Source organism: Urocitellus parryii, chromosome 3 (assembly GCF_045843805.1).
Source record: "Urocitellus parryii isolate mUroPar1 chromosome 3, mUroPar1.hap1, whole genome shotgun sequence".
NCBI lineage: Eukaryota > Metazoa > Chordata > Mammalia > Rodentia > Sciuridae > Urocitellus > Urocitellus parryii.
In genome coordinates, this window is record NC_135533.1 from 186,027,959 (window position 1) to 186,042,166 (window position 14,208).

Here is a 14,208-nt window from a genome sequence, read left to right on the forward strand (position 1 = left end):
AGGATGGGCTGTAAAACCACTTGCAAATGCAAAATAAATAAATAAATAAATAAATAAATAAGAAACATTTTTTTTTTTAAATGAAAACTCTACAGTAGATTAGTGTGTTACTTGGTTACTGACAACATCCTTCTTTTGTTTCCCCTTTTGGTGAAGGGAATGGGGAAAAGCCTAGCACCCACTGGGAGGTGGCAAGGAAACCCAGAAGTCTCTGCATTCACAAGTGTGTTCACCTATTAATAGGTAGTTTTTTTTTTTCCTTAAACTTTGAAGACTATGGGGAGCAGAGATTTTTCTATGCAAGAAAAATGTGGTATAAGCCAAACTCATTCACTTAATAATTGTCTTGCCTCGACACCTTCTAAATCCTTCACCTCTGTAGTCATTAATAACGCTTAAGGATCCTGCTATTTGGGACACTAAGGCATCTCTTGTAGTCCTTTTAAAAAGGTAGGACAATTTGATGGTTAGCTTAGCCACACTAGGTTGTGCTGTGCTGATTGTGTACTTTAAAAATTCTGGTAATACTTAAAATCTGAAAACAGAATTTAGTCCATTGTATTTAGTTTGGAGAAGCTACTTTCTAATGTGTAAAATTCCCATTTAAAATACTTATATTTATAGGAATTCTGAAGAACAGCTTATAAGATTCAGAGAGCTAAGGTATCTAATGCTATTTTATTTTAGATGTTTGCTAAGTTGCCAGTTAGCAAAAAATCAGCAATAAACTCTCCCTTATTTTTCCCTGTGATAGTATTAGAATGTGCTGAGCATTGCCCCTTGCTTGCCAGGTCTGTCTTGTGATGACATATGAAAAAACAGGCTTGAGTTAGTCTCTATTTAAGCATAGAATTTTCTAGTAAATATAGAGTTTTTTTTTTTTCCTGGATTCTGATCGTAGAAAGGATTAAGTGGGGTCATTGTACTTATATGTAGTTCATTTGAGTTAATTTTAGGCCTGGTTTTAAGCTAGTCTGTATGCCACATTATATGATCTTGGAAATACATCCTGTTTAAAACTCAGTTTCTTCATTTGGCAAATGACGGTAATAATGTGCCTATTTAATGGTGCTGTAAAATTTGTGTGAGCTAATAAAGTACTTAGTATTGTGCCAGGCACATAGTAACATTCAGTATAAATAAATCATGTTGCTGTTAATGCTTTATTATTGGCACTTCAAAATGCTTGAAAAAAATAGTAATGAAGTTACATGGAAAAATGGGAAAAACAAGAAAAAGGCCACCTGAATTAAGATGATTGTTTCTAGTGGAGAAATAAATTAAAAATTACTTAAGACCCTATTGAGAATTACTAATGCTTCTTTGATCTTTGACTTTCCTGAACAGAAATTGTCTATGTTCCAAGTACTACATACTAAGTACTCCTTGTAGGAATAACATTTTAATCTTATTAAATTTATATTCTAATAAATTGAAATAATGAGTCCAGCTATCCCCCTCACATTTAATTTCCATGAAACCCTGAAGCTTTGTGTTACAGATTTTTGCTTGTTTGTTCTGAATTTTGTTTTTGGATAAATTCTGAAAACAACCTGAGCTGAACTGAAGAAATGATGATGATAAACAGCATTGTCAAAAATTTAGATCTATGTCAAAGAAATTAGATAAGAGTAATGGGAGAGATTATTAAATAAAATCATATTTTAAAATATAAGGGTAAGTTAACTCAAGTCTGGTAGGAAATCAGAATTATAAATTGAACAGTCATTCATTTAGTTCACTTATCTATTTATTCAGCTGTTTGTTGAATACCACACAGGAAAAGTTTTCCTGAATGATTATTTGTAGCACTTTAGGTTTTATTTCTTTAAGCATTTTATTTTGATTAGGTATTTTAATAGACTTAAAAAATGATCAATGGATAAAAAAATATGCTTTAAGGAAAACTAAAGAAAATAAAGGAAAGCGAAAGCCTAAAACGATGATGGAGTCAAGTAAGAGCCATATCGTCACCAGCTGCTTGTTTATATCTCACCTTAAGTGTAGGGTACTAAAAATGTCTATAGCTCTGGTAGTGTGCCTGCCTAGCATGTCCAAGGCACTGGATTCAATCTCAGCACTGCATATAAATAAATAAATAAAGGTCCATTGACAACTAAAAAATATTAAAAAAGAAAAGTCTACAGCTGTGTTGTCTAATATGGTAGCCACTAGACTCATATAATTATTTAAATTTAATTAAAATCAATTATTAAAATGAAAAGTTCAATTTTTTCAATTGCATTAGTCATATTTCAGGTACTTAGAAGCCACATGTGTCTAGTGGCTACATTATTGGAAAGTGCAAAGAACATTTCCATTATCACAGAAATTTTTCTGGGACAATATAATGCAAGCCAAATATATAATTTTAAATATATAGTAATCACACTTTAAGAAATTAATTTTAAAAGGTAAAATTAATGTCAGCATATTATTTAATCTGGTAACATATCCAAAGTAATATCTTTTCAACAGTAATTGTTATAAAATTATTAATTAAACATTTTACTTTCCTCTTTTTATCATAAGTTTTCAAAACCCACTATATATTTTATACTTAGCATTATAAGCAATATAGTACAATTCAAATTATCCATATTTCAGGTGTTCACTAGCCATGTGTGACTGGTGTGATGTTGCACAGTATAGTTCTAGAGGATTGCTAACCCAATTGACATGTCACAGACACAACTACTTGATAGTATTGAATTCCTTCATGTGTGTCTGCCAACATATTATAAACAAATACACTGAAGTTAGGAACTACATTTTGTATTTAATGACCACTTGATTAAAGAGAATAACCATACTAGAAATGAAAATGCAAGCTGTGTTTAATGTGTCAGACATAAGAAGTAAGGACTTTTGTTAATGCCAATCTCTTCCTTGGTATTATGTGAATCACAGATATTTCTGATTTGTATTTTATTTTGTTCTGTTGCAGTACTCGTGCATGCTAGGCAAATGCTGTATTACTGAGCTACATCCCAAGCCCTCAGAGATATTTCTGGATACCAATATGATGTTTACAAGTTTTATCATAAAAGCTGATGGATGCCTTTCTCTTCTCATTTTAGAAAAACATCTTAGCATTTGGCATTGGTGACGAAGCTTTCCTTAACTATCCCAGAAAAAATAGCCATCTGGTGGACACCATTTATTTAGTTTTATATTTCAAAATTACTCACAGATAACTCATAAAATAATAAAGCTATACTGTCTTTAGAAATTTTAATAAGGATTTAATCATAATAAGCCCCAAATTTTATTCCCTATTTTTCTTGTTTAGAACGAATTATACTTAAATTGGTCAGTGTCCTTTGAATCCAACTGGCTGCTTCTCATGAACTTGGACTATATCTATTTTGTAATTTCAGATTTAAAATGTATCTTTAATGGATTCTAGTTTATCCTTAAGCCTGTTTTTCTGGTACTTGCATCTTTGAAATGTGATATTTTCGAAAAACATTTATGGCTCAATTTTGCTGAAGTGGTGTCTATCTTTTTTACCCCATAATTTTAACACATTTTCATTTTTAGACTTATAAGTGCTATAAATCCTATATACTTCTAATCACCTTTGTTTATACACCTGCCTTCAACATTTTGATCAAGTGCATTTTAGCACACAGAAAACATAAAAGATGGATGAATACTGCATATATCCATCAAACGTAATGGGATAGTACTGTTTTTAGTTATATAATGCTGTATAAAAAGTCACTTCTGTTGAATGATTAATGGGATGAGCATACTATACTTCCTTTTGTCCTTAAAATTATATGACTCACTTTTCAGTTCCTGATTTTGAGAAAACTCATTAAGGATATTGTTAGTTGAAGATTCAAAGTCTGTGATTATGTGCTTACGTGCAATTTTAGTATCATTTAAGTCCAGAGTACTGTTTTAGTGTCTTCATATTCTTCTAGCTCATTTAATAATTGTGAAACATATTCTGGTCATTTTTTCCATTATGGAAATGTATTTGTTTCATATTGCTACTATAACACTGTGTTAGCTTTTGTTGCATTGGGAAGACAGGAATGTAGGTGATTTTTTTTCTTTTGTGCTCTACTTTGGAAAGTAAAGAAAATGCTGATATAATACTTCCAAATGGATCTATTCTTAAACATTAAGGTAATATCATGATTTGACACTTTCTCATCTGCAGTATCATATTTATATTCAAAAACCGAAATGTTTTTAAAGCTATCAATGCAATGAAGAAGTCTGTTGTCTTCAGGCACTTTGTGCTTTACAACCTCCAGTACTGAGACAGCACTTAGGCATTGTCTCCAGGGACTGACATTAGACTTCTCACTACAGAAATCTTCACATAAAAAGATAACCTTTCTTGAGAAAATTCAATTTTGGATTTAAATTTATATTACAAATTTAAGATTACATATACCTTTGAAAGGAAATTTTACTAAATGTTGGCACCCAGATTCTGCCCAAATTGTATCATTTTTAGTCTTATATTTTTAAAGCTATTTCTGATTCAATACTGATCAAAAGATCTTTCATACATTATGTTTAAAGTAGTTTTCTAGCTAAGTGTGGTGGTGCATGCCTAAAATCCCAGTGTTTGGGGAGGCTGAGGCAGGAGGTTCACAAGTTTGAGACTAGCCTTGGCAATTTAGGGAGACCCTATATCAGAATAAAAAAATAAAAGACTGAAACTTTTTATTGTTTTATAGTTTTATAAACTACCATATATAAATTTAGAACTTCTGTGTTAAGAGTGCCCCTGTGTTCAATAATAGATTGCTCCTGGGTTTTCAATCCCTAGCACCAATAAATAAATAAGTATATAATAAATAAAATTATTTAAATATTTAAAATAATTTAAACATTTATAAATACATAATAAAGTAAAATACTTTATTCTTATCCAGTTTCATATAGGGAGAGTTTTGTACTTAAGATTTTCTTTTTTTTTATTTGTTATTTTTAGATATAAATGACATTATGGTGTATCTTGACATATTATACATACATGGGGTGCATCCCGTTACAATTTTGATCCAATTCTTGTGGTTGAACATGATGTAGAATCATACTGGTCATGTATTCCATATATGAGCGTTGGAAAGTTATGTCCGATTCATTCAACTGTCTTTCCTATTCCTTTCACCACTCTCTTCCTGTCATTCCCCCTTGTCTAATCCAATGAATTTCTATACTTTTCCTCTCTCAATTCTTTTGTTATGGGTTAGTATCCATATATCAGAGAGAATATTCGGCCTTTGGATTTTTGGGACTGGCATGATATTCTCCAGTTCCATCCATTTACCAGCAAATGCCATAATTTCATTCTCCTTTATGTCTGGGTAATATTCCACTGTGTGTGTATATATGTGTCACATTTTCTTTATCCATTCATCTGCTTAAGGGCACCTGGATTGGTTCAATAGCTTGGCTGTTGTGAATTGAGTTGCTATAAACATTATTGTAGTTGTGTCACTGGAGAATGTTGATTTTTAAGTCCTTTAGGTATAAGCCAAGGAGTGGGATAACTGGGTCAAATGGTGGTTCCAGTCCAAGTTTTCAAGATTTTCATTTGTAGAGGATATGTTATGAATTTAGATGATTTGGAAATTTACCTTGCCATGAGCTTTAATAAGCAGAACCTTCTAAATATGTTTCACTTAATTTGACATTCCTAATTTAAAGACAAAAGCCACTGTGATGTTGGTGTAGTCTTGGAAATACTGTGTATGACTTGTGTGCAAAATTTCTGCATTAAATCCAGATAAATCTTTGCCTTTTGTAATATGGGAAAAAATAAGCATTTAAGAAATACTGGTTAAGGAAAGAAAGCTACTGATAAGTTACAGATAAGTGCTATATCTAAAGATAGTTGTGAAAAAAGTTCATTTTAAAAAATCACAAGGGAGATATCTATAAACAGTGGTTCTAGTCAGAGACATGAAATAATGGGGATTTTTTAAAAACTTGGGATCTTTTGAAACTCATTTCTCAGTGAATGCTTTATATCTAACTGGATAACTATATTTGCAAAATAATATGTTGTGTGAAACTCACTAAGTGCAGAGAAAAATGTAAAAGATGAAGTGGCTGTCTAATATTTCTTGTTTCACGCAGAGTTGTTGCTTAGTAAGTACTTATCCTTGGCTTAATTAATGAAGCTTATAATTAAATATTATAATATGTTTAAATATTAAAAACTAGGGACTGGAGTTGTGGCTCAGTGGTAGAGTGATCACCTAGTATGCACAAGGCACTGGGTTCGATCCTTAGCACCACATAAATGTAAAATAAAGGTATTGTGCCCACCTAAAACTTAAGAATAAATATTTTTTAAAAATATTAAAAATATTCAGATGTACTTAAAACAATTTTAATTCATTATTTTGGTATTGCTTTTACATAGTTTTTAACATAATTTTTACATCATTATAAATTTTTTTCAAATAGTAAACTGGAAATTTTATTTTACTAGTATCTAATTGCAATATGAACGATTATTTTTACCTGTTATAATAGACTAAACTTTCACTGTTTTCCTAGATGTTTTTAATCCAAATTTTATTATATCCAAAGAATGGTTTTAAAAATGCTTTATTATATAGTATTAAATAGTTTCTTTGAGAGAAATGAAGGTTGTACAAAAGAAAAACACAGAATTTCACGTTCTTGATATTTTATAGAGAAAAGATCTTGAGTACACATTCCTTTAAGCCTTAGAATAACTTAACACTTTCTCCACATTGCTACTGTTACTCTTTACTGATACTTATTTTCACTGCCTTATATTTAATTGAATGAAATTTTATTTTCATAGTGTTTAATGGCAACTAAATAAATTTTTGGTAGAGTCAATTGTACATTTTCTTTAACAGTTAACATAAAATTGAAAGATGTAAGCAATTTAATTGTAAGAATTGTTTCAGAATACCATTTTAGAAATCAGTTTGCAGTATTAGCAACATCATTATTATACGAATATATGCTAATGTAGGATGAAAGAAGAATCCTCATTAAAAATCTGGTTGCTAAACAAATGACAAAAACCTTATAAACAGCTTGAGGCTTCGGGTCAGTCACGATTACTCCAGAAGAGATTTGGACAAGTGTGAAAATATATAGGCTATGCCTTTAGTGTGATCAGAACACATAAATACTATCTTCCATCAGTTCCCTAACAATGGCATTTTTATTAATATTAGGGAAAACATCTTTTTCCCCACAGTTTTATTGGTGCATTATAATTGTATGTAATGGTGGGAATTGTTACATTTTCATGTATACACACAATATAACAATATAATTTAGCCAATATCATTCTCCATTACTTCCCCTTTCCCTTCTCCTCTCCCTCTTCCTTGTCTCTTTCCTCTACTAATCTCCCTTCAGTTTTCATGAGACTGACCCCCGCCCAAAACTTCCTTTTCCTTTTTCCTTTCTAGCTTCCACATGTGAAAGAAAACATGTGACTTTTGACCTTCTGAATTTGGCTTATTTCACTTAACATACTGGTCTCAAGTTTCAGCATTCTTATTTATGACTAAAAAGGTAGACTTTTGATACAGTCATTTTGTTTGCTTTCCAGAAAAGGACTGAAGTTTGGTCAGCTAAGATATTTCTTTTTCTTTGTTGTTTTTAGATGACAGTAGAATTTATTTATACTGTACATGCACAGAGTACAACCGGGTCCAATTAGGATCCCTTTCTTGTCGTTATACATAATGTGGAGTTATATTGGTCTTGTATTCATATATGAGCAAAGGAAAGTTATGTCTGATTCATTCTGCTGTCTTTAGAATATTTTCTTTAGGCAGCATTCACGATGCTATTATCTGTCTCCTAAGTAGGTATAACAAGATGACAGTAAGGGTAAGGTGGTACAAAGGAATCCTCCTTGTTTATCACCACTACTAAACATGGCAGTTCTCTTAAAGAAGGGTTTAGCCAACTTAGTCAATTCTGGATTAACTTTGTGTATACATTTCCTTTGAGTATTGCACATGCTTTTATTTGGGAGATAATCTTAACATTTTGATGTGGCATTGGAAGTAGAAAAATTAACATGTAGGAAAAGAGAGGGATTCCAGAGTGAAAGTTAATGGACTTTTTGATAGTCATGTGACTGCTCCTTAGTGTTTCCACCAAAGTAAATTGGCTGCAGGTCTGCTTTGCCTTTGGAGTTGTAGTAAGTTTGTAGTTGAAGGACATGAAGGAATTTCCCTTGGATTGTTGTGGCCTGTATGCCTGGCTTATCTGCACAGGAGCATTTATAGTTGGGAAAGAAGATATTCAATGAAGTTAAGTCTAACAGGCTGGCTTGGGAATGAAATTAAATGGTGGGATTGCTAACATTATATGAACAAGAAAAGCAATGGGAGCTAATTCTGTGTGACTGTGAAGGGGAATAGTACATATCACACATGTTATCATGCACATTAAATTATTTGAATTCAAATCATTTCTTGCATCCTTTGACCTTGTTCCTATTTCATATTTTTTTTTTTGCAGAGTGTAGTTAGGTTGCTGTGGGTACACATCTATGCTATAATGCTTTTGTTCTGGTAAAGTCCTTCTAATGAGTTTTTTACACACTTCACAAATCTCAATCATTTTTGGTTGTTTATGATTTAAAAGTATTTTTGTTACTTATTATAGGTATGTAGCTCATGGAGATTTCTAAAGTTTCCTGTCTGTGTTTTGAAAATCTTAAGTAATTTATGTTTCTCAGTAACTGGAGGATAATGCATAACTCAAGAATTAAGGAAATCTTGATCATATAAAGTTATAAAAGATATTAAGGAATTTTTTTTCTTTTTGGTCTACAGCTTCTTTGTGAGACTAATGTCGTGTTTTACAATCTGAAATAGAAATGGCTGATTACTTGATAGCAAGCAGATTAGAGGTAGCACAGCCTAGAATTAGATCAGCCAGTGTCAGAAGAAAGGGCCAGAATAGTCCAGGAAGGTGGCTGCAAGCAAAAGCACACTGTAATGTGGAAAGGATAGTGGGATTGATTCTGACCTAACTACAAGACAAGAGTAGCAAGTGGCTCAGCTGTGGGTAGAATATGGTGCCAAACTTAAGTTGATAGTCCTGAAAAGACAGATACCAAAGGTGTTAGTGCAATTTAAAAGGTAAGATACTGGAATGGGAATCTAACAGAAAACCATTTGAAATTTCTGGGGAATCAAGAGTTGACTTGAGAATGAAATATTAGAAGTTACGATACCATCACTAGCTTATTTAAAAGAAAGGGGATCCTTTGATGCCAACAGGTTGGGATCCACCACCTCTGTCATGTACTGAGGAGATATACTAAGCCTGGACATCAGTGTCTAGAAACAATTCCCTTTGACTCCTTAAGCATTTAATTCCCTTAGAATATGCCCTTTCCCTACTAGAAATGCTTCTGAGAATCTACATTCTTTCTCACCTTTACCTCAGATGTCCTTGTCTCCCTTATCTCAAATATCATTTATTTCTACAAAGTGAACAATACTCAACTTATTCTGCCTTTTATTAGTGTGCATGTCATTTGTTGAACACGTACTATGTGCAAGGCACAGTTTATGTTGTTAATAATTTAGAACTATTAAAATTTTATTGATATAATTACAAATTATATTTCTGTTTCCAATTTTTAAATTTCAGATTTTACAAAATGTTGCAAGGACTCTGGCATCCTCATGGTAGTAAAATGCCAGAAAGAAAATTCTGCATTGAAAGAATGTCTAACTGCTTAGTAAGTAGTTACTTCAGTGTGTGTGTGTGTGTGTGTGTGTGTGTGTAAGAGTGTGTTACTTAACTCATTACAGGTAATACATTCTGTACCTCCCCTAACCAAATTCTTCACCTTTTTGGCTGAATCTAAAATTGCAGCATGTTGAAAATTTATTCTAAAAGAAAAAAAAACTTGCATATTTGTTAAATGATTTTTTCAAGTTGTCTGTCAACATTGTGTCTGATTAAAAATATGTCAGCAAACAAAAATATATGACTTAGCGTAACACCTAACAAATCTCTTTTTGTCAACAGGTTGATTTATAGAATACGGTATAGACTGATTTTTTTGTTTATTTCATCTAACAGAAAGAAACTGAATTTAGAATATCTTTATATTGTGATTTATATAATTTTAACTTTTAGAATTACAATAAATCACATGAAAAACACAAAATTTAGATTTTTTTGAAGTTAATCAATTTTTAAATAGCATTTTAATGTTATATTCACCAATATCTCATTGTAGTTCCTTTAGACCTGAAGTGAAAATATGCATGCATGTGCTTTCTGTTTTATCTCTGTTTTATTATCCACATTACTGACAGATAATATTGCAGAATATATTAGAAAGTACTGTTGATAGTTGTGAGATCTTAATTTTGGCAAGCTCTTATTTACTTTTATACTCTGTTTTTCAAGCCTCTGAACTATATGTATGTATCAGTATGGCTTGATCTTTCTTAGGGGACTAAATAAAATAATAATGATCTGAATCCCATATTTTTAAAATAACAAATTACATGTACACAAACTTACAGGTTTAGAATGCTATAGATGAGACTGTGGAGATGATCTAAACTCATCTGTACATTTATAGATGAGGAAATACTCAATATTCATTTTTTCTCAAGTTAATATCAATAGCAGCTCTTTACATCTGGGCCCAAAACAGTACTAAGCACTTTACTGTAAAAGAATTAATTCTCTGATATATTGTTCTTCCAGTTTTGTTGCTGGTGCATCTAAGAGATGTTTAATAAATAATCACTTAAACTTCATGTGTCTGAACTTGTTTTATATATTGATGAAGAATTTTTTACCTCTAGTTCAGTCATCATAATAATTACCTTGACATATTATCCCACCCTCCAAATGGGCTGGTTCTAGAGCAGAGTAGACAGGAACACAGACTGTAGAGAGGGCAGCCTGAGGGCAGCCTGAGCTCAGCTTCTGAATCAGTGAGTGAGTTTAGCTAGCCTTGTAAACTTGGACAAGATCCCTCACTGTGAGAAGGGATGCCTCTCCTGGAATGATTGTGAAGTACTCTATGTGAACACATTTACCCCGGTGCCTAGTGTACTAGGTACTCAGTAAATGTTAGCTCTTATTGATCTGTACTTGTTATTAGATTGGTATTTATTTTGTTACCTCAATATTAATCATGGGAATTTTATTTCACATCTGCTAAAAACAGGAAATAATAGGTTTTAGTGGATCTGGGGAAGGGGTGTAGAGAGAGGCAACTGCTTCTGTTGGTTTAGAAGAGAGAGAAGCAGTGAAAGAAACACAGGATGTGAATGGAAAGTTATTAAGAGAAATTTTACTTTAGATCCAGAATACTCAAGAAATATTGTGTCATCTTTGAGTAAGAAATTCTCTGCTTTATTAATTACTATTTGACATTCCATGAATGTAACCACTATTCTTAATGACATCTTGAAATGTTAATGGTTTGTGCTCCTTTATTTCTACCTCATCTTCATTTATTCCTTGACATACTGTGATCTGATTTCTGCCCTGACTCTACTGAAATCTTATTCCTAACGACTCTAGTTAAATCAAACACATAGTGCTCTTGGACTTGACCTTTCTCTTAAAAATCACTTCTATTGTTTGGATCTTTTGATTCTCAAATATTTCTTTGTACTTCCCAATCTTTTTTCCCCTTAACCTACTGCTTAAAGTTCATATTTCCCTGGGTTCTACTCTCATTCTTAATTCTAAGAAAGTTCAGTTTGTACCCATGGATTAAATCACTTATAGATAATGAAATTTTTCTGCTTTCTTCAGATAACAAACTGAACCTGACTCCCTTTTGCTCTACCCACATCATGGGTCTTTGTAAATTAGAGAGTTATCTGCTAACTCTAATTGGTGAGTTCCTGTGTCTCACCAAATCTAATTTTTCCTTTTCATTTTTACAGCTGCTTATTTGGCCTAGGCCCTCATTCATTCTTGCCTGGATTACTCCTGATTCTAACCTTACTGCCGCCTTTTAGCCTATCTGCAATATGCTGTCAGATTCATCCAAAGACACAAAATTTTCTGTTCATCATGTTCTGTTGCCTTCAGGATAGATTTTAATTTCTTTGTGTGGTATAAGTGGCCCATAATTATTTGGCCTTTAACATTCCATGCTTGTATCAGGCCCTTTCTGCTATGTGTAAGCCACTGTAGTGGTAGCAATCACCTTGCATTCTTCATGCATCCCAGCTTTTCCTCATCTGTGTGCCATTTATATGGATTTCTGTTGGTCCTACATAATTCATCTTAAGCATTTCTTCATGACTTCTAACTCATGTTTCTGTGGTATCCTGGGTTGTATCTGTCACAACAGTTTTTACACTTATTTGTAGTTCAGTCTTCACTTGTCTGCCCTGTAATACCATAGGTTCTTTGAGGATAGGAGCTGTGCTTATCATTGCTCAAATCTGTGATAGTTCCCTGTATAAAAGAATCTTTATATTAATATGTACAGTTAAAAATAGAATCTTTAGGGCTGGGGATGTGGCTCAAGCGGCATGCGTGCTACCCGGGTTCGATCCTCAGCACCACATACCAACAAAGATGTTGTGTCCGCCGAGAACTAAAAAAAAAAAAAACATATTAAAAATTCTCTCTCTCTCTCTCTCCCCCCTCTCTCACTCTCTCTTTAAAAAAAAAATAGAATCTTTAGGTCTATATGTTTTCATTAATTTGATAACTTAATGTTCACACTGAATTTGTGACCAATATATAAAAGTCTACTTCTAAATAAAAGTCTGCTTCTGAAGATTGAACCTGATGTACTAGATATCTGAATATCATTGTTTACTGCTTATAATTAAAATTGAGATTTTCATTTCCTTCTTGTAGCTACAATGATCCAGCTTTTTATGAAGAATGCAAAATGGAATACCTGAAGGAAAGGGAAGAATTCAGAAAAACTGGAATTCCTACTAAGAAAAGGCTACAGAAGCTACCTACAAGCATGTAGACAGATATTAAAATGACAGGAATCTCATATTCACAAAAGTATTTTATAATATAAATCATCTGAAATAATGGACTCGAATGTGTTTGCTTTATTCTAATTATGAAAATAATAATTTATAAGAAATAAAGATCATTATTTCAAAGTTGATTTATTAAATATGGGATAGGAGTAAATACTGGGATGAAATATGGTTTTCCTGATCATTCTGAATTTTTCACAAGCTTTTCCACAATTATAGTTCTATGAACAGTGCTAATGATTTCCAGAGTTCCACATGGACTTTACCTTCTTCCATTGTACAGGGAAAAAGCTAATCATAGGGATCAAAGTATTAAATGATAGCAGAAACAACCTTTAAAGGTGTTGATAATAACTAAGCAGTGTAGCACAATGGCTAGGAACCAGAATATTGAAGTTTCACAACCTATTGACTATTTGTAACTGTGAAAGTGAATCTCAAAAGCTATTGTGAGAATTTGTTGAATATAGCAAGTGTATATCTCGTATGGGACAGTGCTCCAGATGTGGTAAACACTTTCTAATTGGTAGTGTTAGTACTACGTAATAAGGCTTATCTGAAAGCATAGATAAGTATATATATGTATTTTACTTACATTCTTTGATGGATTTTTTTTCCTGAAATTGTTTTTTGATGGGCTGGAGATGTGGCTCAGCGGTAGCGCGCTCGCCTGGCATGCGTGCGGCCCGGGTTCGATCCTCAGCACCACATACCAACAAAGATGTTTTGTCCGCCGAGAACTAAAAAATAAATATTAAAAATTCTCTCTCTCTTCCTCTCTCACTCACTCTCAAAAAAAAAAAAAAAAGAAATTGTTTTTTGATCAAGTTAATTATGTTAACTTGATTATTGAAAATACTTTTTCTTTTTAAAAACTCATCCTTAGGATGAATAAACATACCTTGTAAAATAGTGGACACAGAAAGTAATGTAATAAATTTCTGTCCCAATGCCATAATTTGGGCCCAGGCTGATATTATATTAAAAAGTCATCCCCCCCACCCACAACCCCAGGAGCTATTAGCTGTGCACCACAGCCACTATAACCAGTTTACAGATAAGTAAATTTTCTGTTTCCACATAGTCCTCATTAAAATCAAAACCAGAAACTTAATTACAAAACAAGATTTAACTTTGGTCCCAATCCCATGAAATAGCTGATTTAGGGGAAAAAAAGGACTTAATAATTTAAATGCAATACAATCAATGGATGTTC

The 14,208-nt window shown here is 32.5% G+C and overlaps 1 protein-coding gene across 2 annotated transcripts in view; it reads left to right on the forward strand.

The window, feature by feature from the left end:
* Cmc1 (C-X9-C motif containing 1) overlaps nt 1–13,757 on the forward strand; it is a 66,407-nt gene extending 52,650 nt beyond the window's left edge. For both annotated transcript variants that reach the window (XM_026406021.2, XM_026406011.2), the window contains exons 3-4: nt 9,646–9,736; nt 12,853–13,757. In XM_026406021.2, coding sequence (XP_026261806.1) covers nt 9,646–9,736; nt 12,853–12,973 — 212 coding nt within the window. In that variant the 3' untranslated portion in view covers nt 12,974–13,757. The remainder of the gene's footprint in view (nt 1–9,645; nt 9,737–12,852) is intronic.
* Nucleotides 13,758–14,208: the final 451 nt, after the last annotated feature.